The 12,407-nt window shown below is 61.2% G+C and overlaps 4 protein-coding genes across 5 annotated transcripts; all 4 read left to right on the plus strand.

Moving 5' to 3' along the window:
• Window positions 1-399: 399 nt before the first annotated feature.
• JDV02_003232 (uncharacterized protein) lies at window positions 400-2,463 on the plus strand (the record flags this gene model as incomplete). Its single annotated transcript, XM_047984341.1, has 1 exon — window positions 400-2,463. One exon carries the CDS (start codon window positions 400-402, stop codon window positions 2,461-2,463), a length of 2,064 nt encoding a protein of 687 aa, XP_047840315.1.
• Window positions 2,464-3,318: 855 nt separating this feature from the next.
• Window positions 3,319-5,552, plus strand: LIS1 (Lissencephaly-1). The gene is made up of 4 exons (XM_047984342.1): window positions 3,319-3,366; window positions 3,464-3,706; window positions 3,771-3,939; window positions 4,011-5,552. Exons 2-4 carry the CDS (start codon window positions 3,669-3,671, stop codon window positions 5,199-5,201), a joined length of 1,398 nt encoding a protein of 465 aa, XP_047840316.1. The 5' UTR covers window positions 3,319-3,366; window positions 3,464-3,668; the 3' UTR covers window positions 5,202-5,552.
• Window positions 5,553-6,747: 1,195 nt separating this feature from the next.
• POM33 (Transmembrane nucleoporin) lies at window positions 6,748-9,161 on the plus strand. The gene is made up of 4 exons (XM_047984343.1): window positions 6,748-7,459; window positions 7,528-7,543; window positions 7,763-7,986; window positions 8,059-9,161. The coding sequence occupies exons 1-4, from the start codon at window positions 6,790-6,792 to the stop codon at window positions 8,595-8,597; spliced, it is 1,449 nt and encodes a 482-aa protein (XP_047840317.1). The 5' UTR covers window positions 6,748-6,789; the 3' UTR covers window positions 8,598-9,161.
• Window positions 9,162-9,465: 304 nt separating this feature from the next.
• On the plus strand, window positions 9,466-12,389 carry TEP1 (Telomerase protein component 1). Of its 2 annotated transcripts, XM_047984344.1 has the most exons (3): window positions 9,466-9,734; window positions 9,791-10,231; window positions 10,431-12,389. In XM_047984344.1, exons 2-3 carry the CDS (start codon window positions 10,134-10,136, stop codon window positions 12,244-12,246), a joined length of 1,914 nt encoding a protein of 637 aa, XP_047840318.1. In that variant the 5' UTR covers window positions 9,466-9,734; window positions 9,791-10,133; the 3' UTR covers window positions 12,247-12,389. The 2 variants fall into 2 exon arrangements, with proteins under 2 accessions (XP_047840318.1, XP_047840319.1); XM_047984345.1 differs by having other exon boundaries at window positions 9,791-12,389.
• Window positions 12,390-12,407: the final 18 nt, after the last annotated feature.

The raw sequence follows: 12,407 nt of genomic DNA on the forward strand, positions 1-12,407 counted from the left end.
CTTACACAAGGACAAACCCACACTGATGGTGACAAGAGTGGATGCATCTCCGGCCCGGTGGGATGCGAGAGAGGGGAAGACGGAGAAAAGAAATAAGGAGAAAGAGAGACGAGGCCAGACCAGACCAGACCAAGCCGTGTGTGGTTGGTCAAGGGATTCACGGCTCGGCTTCTGGCTGCCCAAACGGGGGAGTGGTGGTGTCGTGCACGTAGTATATATCAACGAAAGTGACACCCGCGCCCGCATACCTAACCCTCTCCTCAAGGCCATCGGTTTCACTCGTTTACGTACCGACCCGTCTGGAGTGTGTGCGATCAGGCCAGTCTGCCGGATTCGTATATATTGTCTCCTCAAACCAAATACACTCGTTACCATTATTGTTGAGTAGCTCGTTCCAAGATGAAGTTCCTCACCCTCGCCTGTCTGGCGACATCGGCCGTCGCCGGCGTCGTCAACCGCGAGCCCCCTACTGGGGTGTATGAGCGCGATCTGCCCCTCATCACTGGCATCATCAGCAACGTCGGCAATGGCCTCGACAGCCTGGACAGCGCCGTCAAGTCCTTCAGCGGCGACTCCAAGCCCGTCGAGGACGCGTCCGCGGCCCTCGTCGCCACACTCAAGGACGGAAAGACAAAGGTCGATGCCTCGGGGGACCTGACCCTGGGCGACGCTCTCGGCCTCCAGGACCCCGTCAAGTCTCTGCAGACCAAGGGCGAGACTCTTCTCACCGATCTCAAGGCCCGCAAGGCCGACATCGAGAAGCACAACTTGTGCGCCATCACTCGCCAGCAGGTCACGGACATCAACACCAACTCCAACGCCCTCATCAACTCCATCGTCTCCAAGGTTCCTGCTCTGGCCCAGGACATTGCCAAGTCGCTTGCCGCGCCCTTGATCGAGACGCTGAAGAATGCCCAGTCGGAGTTCAGCGAGGCCAACTGCAAGGACTCGGGCGTCCCCAGCACGACTACGTCGGCTCCTCCCCAGACCACTCCGACGACTGCTCCCCCGGAGACCACTCCGACAACCGCTCCCCCAAAGACCACTCCGACGACCGCCCCCCCGGAGACCACTCCGACGACCGCTCCTCCGGAGACTACCACCACGGACTGTGACGAGACCACCACCACGGCCCCTCCGCAGACCACTACCACGGACTGCGATGAAACCACCACCACGTCTCCTCCAGAGACCACGCCGTGTGAGACGGAGACGGAGACGACGGCTGCTCCCACGACCACTAAGCCTGGCGAGACCACCACTCCCTGCGAGACGGAGACGGAGTCTACTGCGGTTCCCACCACCACCAAGCCCGGCGAGACCACCACTCCCTGTGAGACGGAGACGGAGTCGACGGTTGCTCCCACAACCACCAAACCCGGCGAGACGACCAAGCCTGGCGAGACTACTACTCCTTGCGAGACGGAGACGGAGACGACCGTCGCTCCCTCTACTACTAAGCCTGGTGAGACCACCAAGCCCGGTGAGACCACCACGCCTTGCGAGACGGAGACGGAGACGACCGTCGCTCCTACCACCACGAAGCCCGGCGAGACCACAAAGCCTGGTGAGACGACTCCTTGCGAGACGGAGACCCAGCCCACTGGTGTTCCGACTACCACCAAGCCTGGTGAGACGACCAAGCCTGGCGAGACGACCAAGCCCGGCCAGACCACCAAGCCCGGTGAGACTACTCCTTGCGAGACGGAGACTCAGCCCACTGGCGTTCCCACCATCACCAAGCCTGGCGAGACCACTAAGCCCGGCGAGACCACGAAGCCTGGTGAGACGACTCCTTGCGAGACGGAGACCCAACCCACTGGTGTCCCGACTACCACGAAGCCTGGCGAGACGACTCCTTGCGAGACGGAGACCCAACCCACTGGTGTCCCGACTACCACCAAGCCTGGCGAGACGACCAAGCCTGGCGAGACTACCAAGCCTGGCCAGACCACCAAGCCCGGTGAGACTACTCCGTGTGAGACGGAGACCCAACCCACGGGTGCTCCCACGACACAGCCGGGCGAGACCACGCCTTGCGAGACGACCGGCCCGGGTGCCACCAACCCTCCGGCCCAGTCCACCACGGCGCCAGGCGGCAACCCCCCACCTTGCGAGACCTGCCACCCCGGCCAGAGCTCCACTCCTGGCGGTGTTCCTCCCCCGGCGAGCACTGGCGTTCCGGTTCCTCCGGTTGGCAGCACTGGCGCCCCCGTCCCTCCGGTTCAGAGCACCGGCGCCCCCGTCCCTCCGGCTGTGAGCACCGGAGCCCCCGTCCCCCCGGCTGAGAGCACCGCCGCTCCCGTCCCTCCCCAGGAGACGACGCTTGTCCCTGTTCCCAGCAACCAGCCCCCGACCGAGACGCAGACTCAGTCCCCTCCTCCGGTCGTGACCGCCGGCGCCTCGTTGATGGCTCCGGCTGGCGCTCTGGCCATGGCCATGGTCGTCGCGATCGTCGTGTAAAAGACGGCTGTATGCGTAACGGACAACTAAAGGTAGATACAGGGCACCTGATACTCATGAAATGCGGGGGATATACTTAAGCTTAATTCTGCGGTAAATATTAATAACTGTCACAAGACTTTGGGGTTTTTAATAGCTTTGCAAGAAGGACATGCTGGTGTGTGAATGTTTGGGGCAGGTTTAGAACTGGTATTGGCGGCTGTCAGGCACCGTTTCGTATCTCGCGACATACTAGACCAGGGCGTCCGCTGAGCACCGTATTGACATCCAAACTATGCCTCCGATTGACGAGCCGTGTCTGCATGGTAATCATGGAGTGGGAGGACACCCTGACAATACCACAGCTCATGCTATGGCGATACGAGCCCATTCGTGTTGACTGCGAAAGCCCGCAATCTGCTCCAAGTCAGGCTTTGATGTTTGCTGCATCGTGTCCAGATTCGAAGGCCATGCATAACATGCGCCCTGCGCTGTGACGGATGAGCGCTCAAGACCTGGATTCGACTCTTGGAACTGGAGTTGGTCGGCGGACTCTACGAAGCCCTTCGCGGATGCCAAACGCAATGGCTTTGCGGTTCCTTGCATTGTGCGTCCCGGGCACGCTTGTTGCAAAGTGCATTGGCAAATGAAAACAGACAGCAAGCAGGTAAAATGATATTCAGAATGACTGCACTCCAGGTCATGAACAGTCAGTCATTCAGCAGGGAGGCGGAGCAAAGGTGGCGGGGCGCGTCTGAAGAACAAAGTGTCACAGACGTTTCCGCAGCGCGCTCAGGCCTTTTCAAGGCTCCACGTGATGCGGACGGACGGACACCCCACCAACATCCATTCCGCCCCATCATCTCCCAAACCCAATACCCAAGCTGCGATCCGTCCCGCAGCGACGCTCGCTTGACCCTGAAGGTTCGACCATCCATCTTCGTGCGATTGACGCCCGCCCCCCGTTCGACAGGCTCACATCTCCGTCCTACGAACCTAATCTTATTCAATCTATCCTTAGCTCTCCCGACGAATTTCACCTGCGACGCCTGCCTCCCACCCCGCCAACGCATGGTCCATCGAAACGCCCGACACCGCTCCTCGTCGCTCCGGAACGCGCTCTATTCTGGGCAAGTCGCGTCCTTTGTACGTCGCGACCCTGGACACGCGGGAGCCAAGCGCCCTCTTGAGCTCGCCGCGGGAACCAGGGCACTGGATCAGGCACGATGAGTCGTACGCTGCCGGCGCGGCAGGCTGAAGAGCTGTGAGTAGAAAAGCCGACGCCGCGATACCCCTGACCAGGTCCCCAGCTAACCGCGCCAACGCAGGAACAAGTCCATCATAGCCTACCTGTACTCTAGCAACCTGCCAAACTCCGCCGCGACCCTGCGCGAGGAAGCCGGTCTGGGCGAGGAAGTCTTCGATGCCACGACGGCAAAGAAGTACGAGACGCTGCTAGAGAAGAAATGGACGAGCATAGTGCGCTTGCAAAAAAAGGTACCTTGCGCTGAAGCTTTGACATCTAATGTGCGAATGATCGATCAGCGGCTGACACTCGGTCTTGAAAGATTATGGACCTCGAGTCTCGGAACGCCTCGCTGCAGTCCGAACTCGACAATGCGACGCCTACATCCCTCTCCAAGCGAAATCAAGACCCGACATCCTGGCTGCCGCGGCTGCCCTCACGACACACGCTAGAATCGCATCGAGAAACCATAAATTGCGTCGCCTTTCACCCACGTTTCTCTTCCATCGCCTCCGGCTCCGATGACTGCACAATCAAGATCTGGGATTGGGAGCTAGGGGAACTGGAGCAGACTATCAAGGGCCACACGCGGGCTGTGCTGGGCCTCGACTTTGGCGGGCCACGTGGTGCGCCGCTGCTGGCCTCGTGCAGCTCTGATCTGTCCATTAAGCTCTGGGACCCGACGGACCAGTATAAGAATATTCGCACGCTTTCAGGCCATGACCACAGCGTCAGCGCCGTGCGATTCATCCCGTCAGGTACGGGCGGGTCGCAATCGGGCAACCTCTTGGTCAGCGCCAGCGGCGACAAGACGCTGCGGATCTGGGATACGACAACTGGCTACTGCCTCAAGGCCCTCAAGGGGCACACGGGGTGGGTACGCGACGTTTGCCCGTCGCTGGATGGGCGCTGGCTCCTATCCACAGCCGTGGACCACACGGCGCGGTTGTGGGACATTTCGGTACCGACACCAGAAAACAAGGTGGTTATGATCGGCCACGAACACGTAGTTCGGTGCTGCACGTTTGCGCCGCCCGCCGCCTACCCACACTTGGCACAGTTAGCAGGGTTGAAGAAGCCTCCGCCCGCGTCCAGCACGGCCGAGTTCATGGCCACGGGGTCTAGGGACAAGACGATCCGGTTGTGGGACTCACGCGGAACGTGCATCAAGACGCTCGTGGGGCATGACAACTGGATAACATCCATCATCTTTCATCCCGGTGGCAAGTACATACTGTCGTCGGCCGACGACAAGACAATACGATGCTGGGATCTGACGCAGGACGCAAAGTGTGTCAAGGTACTGAGCGAAGCGCACGCGCACTTTGTGACGTGCATGAGGTGGGCGCCGGGCGTCCCCAAGGAGGTCAACGGCGGAGGGGCGCAAGAACAAGGTGCCGAGGGCGATGAGGCGGCCAAGAAGAGGGCGAGCGCAGAGGTGACACCGGAGACGATACGATGCGTCATCGCAACGGGCAGTGTCGACAAGACGCTAAAGATTTTTGCAAACTAGGACAGGACCCAGAGAGACGCGACATTCTCGAAAGGAGACTGGAGGGACGAGTTTTCTGCGATTATGATACTCAAGAGGACAACGGTTGAACGGCAAAAGCGCAGGGGCAGCCGAGCAATGGCTTCGTATTTGTACCGCTGGGTGACGGTTGGGGCTGCTTAGCACAGCGAATAAGACAAGACGGCTAATTCCTGCTCTGAGGACGGATGGGAGCTCCATCCCGAGGCCGATAGGAACCTCGCTGTGGGCGTCAATGCAGACACACGATCGTTCCTCCTGGCGGTTGAGGGTTATTGGCTCGTGCATGGCTGCCAACTAATCGAAGTGACCCCTGAGGGACCCCAAGACGGTGGGCACCGACGACCATTGCAGGGTCTCGGTGGAATGTCTTGCGATGCCGCGCGCTTATCCTTGCATGTGACGACGCAGGAATAAGTCAGTAGTAGGGGCAGGTAGGTCCTACGTCAGCACGAAGTCAATGGATGGTACCTACGCGGCAGCCCACGGGACAGGCGCTGCTGCAAGCGCTTGTGCCACGTTCGCGGTCGCGGGCGCGGACGCACCTCAGCGGCGGGGCGACGATGGGGGATGGAAGCAAGCGGCAGGTAGACAAAGACGTCACAGCTGCAAGCCACTGAGCAAAGGCATGCGCGGCAGATGGATGCGCACCTACCAAGCCTACCTACTTTTAGAGGGTCATCGTCGGGTGCTAGTGAGCTGGAAGTTACGTAGTGGGTGCGGCTGCAACTGGTGCAGGCAGCTTCCGTCATTGCGTCTACCTTAGTAGTAGTATTACTACAGATGGCGATCTCGGCTCCGCGGGGGGGAGGGGGCGGAATGCCGTCGCCTGGGCTCTGTCTCTGCCTGCAGCCCACCGATCGCAATTGCAACCTGCTGCCGCGTGGTTGCTGCGTGGTGGTATTGGGCCGATTGCATCCGTAATACGGGGCAGGTTGCAAGGACAAAGGCAGAAAGAACCCTTGCTGGCTACAGGCAACATGCACGAGTACCTTTTTCTTCTGGTCCTTGCGCTGGGAAAGAAAATGCATCCAGGTTTGGGCATTGGGAGGCTCCCGGCCCGTGTGTTCCCGTAGCGGCCGTGTGCACCTTGATGTTGACCAGAACGTGCTGGCGCCACAGACCGCTACGGGCTCTTATAGGTAGTACAGCACCTTCCCTACGGTATTGTACGCACTTGGTGATGAGATGGATGGAGGGGAGACAACGCTGGCCCTGCGGCGCTGCAGGCGCCTGTGGGAGACGCGAGGAGAGGGCGGGCTGTGCTACCGAGAGGACGGTTCACTACCACCTCTAATACCCGACAAGCAGGAGCTTCACATCCCATGTGCCCTGGCCTTTGAGGCCTCGAACCAGGACCCAGGGCACCCTAAGTACCGTTGTACGGCTCTCCAGGCGTCAGGCACGTGCCCGGGGCTACCTTCCTCAGCTCCAGGTCAGGCAGCGGGGCGGGCGGGGCCCTTTGATCTGCTTCCAGTTGCTGCAGCTCCAGCAGCTTCCATCGTCGTCAATCCACAACTGCCAGCCCAGCTCAGCCACCGAAGCTTGCCGCACAGGTCAGTGGGCATTCATGGCATGGATCCATGGCATGGGCCAACCCGACCTGGCCTACCTTCCAGCTCCAGCTTGCCGCCTTGGAACTGAGGTTTCGCTTCAGGTGAGGGAGCAAGCTGCGCCCGTCCCACCACCGCCTACCTACCTCACCCACCCACCGCCTTTGACCGTTTCCAATCCAGTGGACCAAGGGCCTAGTTCGTCCATCCGTCTGTCTCCGCTTCTTCCTACCTGTGGGCTCCAAACCTCTCCTCTTTCTCGCTGCTGGCCTCTTTTTCCCACCCCGACTTTCCACCTCATCACCACCACCGCCACCACCACCTCTTCCTCCCAGCAACAGCTCCTCCGCTCGATTGCTGTTAACAAGCTCGGCGCATCGGCTCACCTTTCCTCTGCACTTTCGCATTTTTCGATTGCGCATTTCGCAGCATCCGCAGAGACAGACCCCAAGCCGTCCTGCGGGCATTGCTTCCGCCCATTTGAAACAGCAAGCCAAGCTCCTGCTCAGCGCAGTTCTCGCCACCCGCCCCGCGTTTCCTCGCCTCGTCATCGCCGCCATCGATACTGTCCCCGGCTACTGCGCGCCCGGACAAGGACACGGAAGCACTCCGAAGCAATGGCTCCTCCGCCGAACTCGAACCTGCCGCTCCAGGAGCGGCTCCTGGCCCTCGCCAGAACCCTGCAGTGTATGCCTTTGCCTAGCCGCGACACACCTTGTGGACGACGAAGTAGATGCTAACGTTGCGGTGTGCAGTTGCATGGTTTGTTGGGTGCGTCTCCCCCCAATCCTGTCGGTGCTTGCGAGCTGCCTTTGCCCCGCTGCAGCGCAATAGAGGAGCATGACGAGCTACGTGGTGGTTTCGCCCCGTTGTGAGGCCACCTTGGATGCTCTCCCATTGCTTTGTTGCAATGTGACAGCTAGCCAGCCGCGTCGGCGAAATTTCCTTTTGTCTCCGAGCTTGCGGCAGCCGCTGACTAGCCGTGAACAGGCACCTGACGCTCATCCTCTCCACCATCCGGTATGCCTTCTCTTGGCTGCGCATGAACTACTACGGCGGCGTGGCCCAGTTCTCGTACCGAACCTCATTTGTCGCCGCCGCGGTCACCTACGGAATCGTTGTCTACAAGACGCAGCGGGCGCGCGCCAAGTCGGGCAGCAAAATGCCCGGCGGCATCGTCGGTCTCCTGTCCGATGAGAATGTCCAGTATCTGCGTATGTCTTGTGCACCATGCTGGGCGAGCGGCTTCCTCGCCCGGGAACAGACTACTTGCTAATGCGTGGCAGTCATGGCTCTGGTCTGGCTCTTCTCTCCTCAGTACCCCATTGCCCTGCTGCCGTACTCGGTCTACTCGGTCTTCCACGTCGCCACGTACACGCGCGCCAACCTGTTGCCCGTCCTCCAGCCTCCCCCGCCCGCCGCGGATGGGTCCTCTCCCCGCGTCAAGACGAGCAGCCCCCTGGCCGAGCGCATCGGCAACTTCGTCAAGGAGTACTACGACGCATCCATGTCCATCGTCTCGGCGCTTGAGATCCTCATCTGGATCCGGGTCCTGCTTTCGGCTGTGCTCTTCCAGCGCCGGTCCTGGATCCTGCTCGCCCTGTACACGGCCTTCCTTCGCGCGCGCTTTGCGCAGAGCAGCCATGTCCAGAACTCGGTGACGCAGCTCGGCGCTCGCGTTGACTCGCTCGTCGGCGCTCAGGGCACGCCTCCGGCCGCTCGGCAGGTCTGGGACGGCGTCAAGTCGGGCGCCAGGCAGTTCCACGACGCGACGGAGCTGGGCAAGTACGTCAACACTGCCGGCCCGGCCAAGAAGACTTCGTAAGCGGCCACGGCTGCATCACGGAGAGCACCTGAACCGCAGTCAAGTCGGCAGCAGCATCATCATCCGTTGTACAAATTGCTGCGCGACGACGGGCCTCGGAACTGCTCAGTCAAAAGGGCGTCGAGGTCGGCATGGGTCAGCGATGCGCAGTCAAGCACAGTCGTCATGTGGAGTCTACCCCTGAGATTGGACCCTCATCGGCCGGCGAACCGATCGAGCCGAGATCATGGTTCGCAACAAGGAGTAGAGGCGGGGAACAGGGTTGCGGCACGGCAGCCTTTGGACATGGAAGAACGGAGGGAGGCAGAAAAGTATAGGTTATAAGCGATGGGAGTGGGGCAGTATTCTGGCGGTCGAGATGGGGGGAGATGTTACAAATGATGAGGACAGGAGCTAAAGCTTGGGTGGCGGCAGCGGCGGCAGCAGCAGCAGCAGCAGCATTCGATGGATGTATTCATTCACGCGTGCGGTGTTGGCAGGGGGGATTGTACTTTGTAACAGTCGGCTTGGTTTGGTTTCTCGTCCATGATTACGCAGCAGGGAACAAAGATGCAGACTTTAAACGTGTCGTTGCTACGGGGCTGTGCAAGTCACTGTCGTGCCATGATGTGCTGACGCTGCTGGCGATGCCACATTCACCGTCGGCAAGCTTGCGGTGCCGCCGTTTGCTGATGGGCCGTTCGAATGAACGGTGGTGGGGTCAAACACACTCATCAGTGAGGGTTTGCCGCACAAGCTTTCGTACAAGGCTCACTGCAAGGCGTTGACGGACGATGACGTCGCTGCGCCGCAAATCGGGGCGGCGTCGGGCCAGCCAGGCATCATAGGTAATTAGTAGTGCGACCCCAGCTCAGCTCACCAGCTCCAGCGAGCAAGCGCAATTCGCTCTCCTTCTTGTATCACAATAATCAGGGCGCTTTTGCTACGCTACTAAAGCCCTGCCTTGATCACAGATCTGGAGCGAGAAAACTCAAAGGCCTCACCACAAGCCGAGAGCTAGGACTGGGACTTGCCTCGCTCGCTCTATCGGCCATCATCGTCGTCATCATCATCGGTCTCTTTTGCTCCCTCGAGCACCACATATCAGCCGGCGAGCGGTGCCGTCATCGCTGAGGTAGGGAGGGAGCCACAGCCAAGGTACGTAGGTGCCTGCACCATGCTGCGTTGGACCTAGAACTTATAGTGGGGTGTAGGCGCCAATACCTATGAGTGGTGCCTCTAGCTCCCTGGAGCACTTTGTCCGGCTGGCTGCTGCCGCCACCGCCGCTGCCGCTGCCGACACTGCTGCTGTTAGGTACTGTTGTTGCTGGCGGCGACAGTTATAACGACACCCGACACGTGCGGCGTGCGCAACTCGCAGCAAGACATCACTCATCCACTCACTCACACGCCCGCTCCAACTACAATCCATCGTCCTCGCGGCACATGCTCGCTTGAAAATAAAGTTATATCGTGCGCAACAGTTAGCCAAATCGACTCTGAGATAGCATCTGCCGTCAATCCGCCAAGTGCTGTGCTGCACCCAGCCAGCTTGATATGGCTTCGATCCTGCGGCAAATCGTCGCCGGCCCGCGCGCGAGACACCCCGAGGCAGGGCTTGACCTCTGCTACGTTACTGAGTATATCATCGCCACGTACGTATCTGCTTGCCTTGTATTTCTCTCGTTAAGCGTCATGTCGGCTGTGCGACAGCGTTGTTGTACTTGTCGTCACCGGCACGCACTCGTCAACCTTTGTTCATCATCATGGTCCGTTCCCATGGCCGAGTTGCGATGACACGACTCGGCATCATATATTCTCGGCTGTCCTTGCTAATAGGTGAGGCAAACGCAGATCTGGCCCGTCGCAGACGTACCCTCAGCGGGCCTACCGCAACCCCCTCGATCAATTGGTGAGCTTTCTCGACACCAAGCATGGCAAGGACTGGGCCATCTGGGAGTTTCGCGCCGAGGGCACTGGGTATCCCGACGAGGCCGTCTACGGGCGCATACGGCATTACCCTTGGCCGGATCACCACCCGCCCCCCTTCAGGCTGGTGCCCATGATCATGGCGAGCATGCGCAACTGGCTGCACGGCGGCGAGCTCGAGGGCGGGCGCGTCACCGGCGATGGCCAGCCCGCGTGCTCAACTGCGGTCACAGCCGAGGGCAACAAGCCCAAGAGCCACGGGAATCACCAGAGGAAAAAGGGGCGCGTCGTTGTCGTGCATTGCAAGGCGGGCAAGGGACGCAGTGGCACGGCCACGTGCAGCTACCTCATCTCGGAGGAAGGATGGAGCGCAGAGGACGCGCTCGCACGCTTCACGCAGCGGCGTATGCGGCCCCAGTTTGGCGCCGGCGTGTCGATCCCCTCGCAGCTGCGTTGGGTGAGCTACGTCGAGCGCTGGACGCGGCACGGCAAGAAGTACGTCGACCGGCCCGTGGAGATTATGGAGATTCACATCTGGGGCCTGCGCAACGGCGTCAAGGTCGATGTCGAGGGCTTCGTGGAAGACGGGCGCAAGATACGCGTGTTCCACACCTTCACTAAGAAGGAGCGCGTCGTCGTCGAGGGAGGCGTCCCCGCGGGCGGCGGTTTCGGCGAGATGATGTGGGAGCTCGCCGGCTACCCGGCTGTTGCGACGGATAGGGCCCCCGACAGCGCGGAGCTGGCCGATGCGGCAAACGATAAGGGCGGCCAGGTACCTGACCGGACGAACTCTGCTCCCGCCTCGGAGAAGAAGCGGGAGGCGCTGATGCGCAAGGGGACCAACCTCATCCAAAAGGTGTCGTCGTCCAACCAGGGTAGCCACCGCACAAGCTCGGAGAAGCCCAAGGCTAAGACGGGACTGGATGGCAACACCTCGGCGTCGAATTCTTCAGTCGACGTGCGCACCGAGCCCCCCGACGAGCACGAGCCCGGCGGCATGGCCGTCATCCTGAAGCCGAGCGAGCCCGTCCGCGTCCCGACGAGCGACGTCAACATCTCGGTCGAGCGCCGCAACAAGACGCACAAGAGCATGGGGCTCACCATGGTCTCCGCCGTGGCGCACGTCTGGTTCAACGCCTTCTTCGAGGGCCAGGGTCCCGAGCAGGCGGGCCGGCCCGCCGAGAGCGGCGTCTTCTCCATCGAGTGGGACGCCATGGACGGCATCAAGGGGTCCAGTAGAAAGGGGTCCCGCGCGCTCGACCGCGTCGCCGTCGTGTGGAGGTTCGCCGATGGGGGTTCACCCGCCGACGCGGGCGAGGACATTCCCGAGCCTGCAGAGGGCGAGCCCGTGCCGCAGCTCCAGGCCGCCGACTGGAAGGGCGAGACGGCCGCGACCGTCGAGCAGAGCGGCGGAGGCGACGTGGGCCAGGAGCACCAGCGGCGGGAGCGGGAGCGGGACGTGGCGCAAAAGGATCTTGGACTGCGCAGGCAGTCCCCTGCGAGTGTCGACGTGAGCAGGGCGAGCAGCGTCAGGAGCGCCGACGGCACGACAGGTCCCGTGGCGGGCGCGGCGGCGGCGACCAAGGTAGCTGCCGCCGCGGGGGTCGGTGCCGCCGCCGGGGGCGAGGGGAGCGGCGATGATGAGGCGGGCTCCATGGCTGGGGTCCGGGTCAGCGGTCCGGCAGGCGAGGAGGACTTGGGACCGATGGGGGGCGAGAAGCCGCCAGAGGTGAAGCCATAGGCAGCCGGACGGGCGGCATGGCGCCAGGGGTATATTTCAAGTCAAGACGGCAAGACTACTACTACTACTACTCCTACATTAGGCAGCCAGCCAGTTGTCCTGCCGTTTCAGAACAATGGTTATGAGTCATGATCAAGTCGTCATACGCAATGTGCCCCGAT

Source organism: Purpureocillium takamizusanense, chromosome 2 (genome assembly GCF_022605165.1).
Source record: "Purpureocillium takamizusanense chromosome 2, complete sequence".
Lineage (NCBI taxonomy): Eukaryota > Fungi > Ascomycota > Sordariomycetes > Hypocreales > Ophiocordycipitaceae > Purpureocillium > Purpureocillium takamizusanense.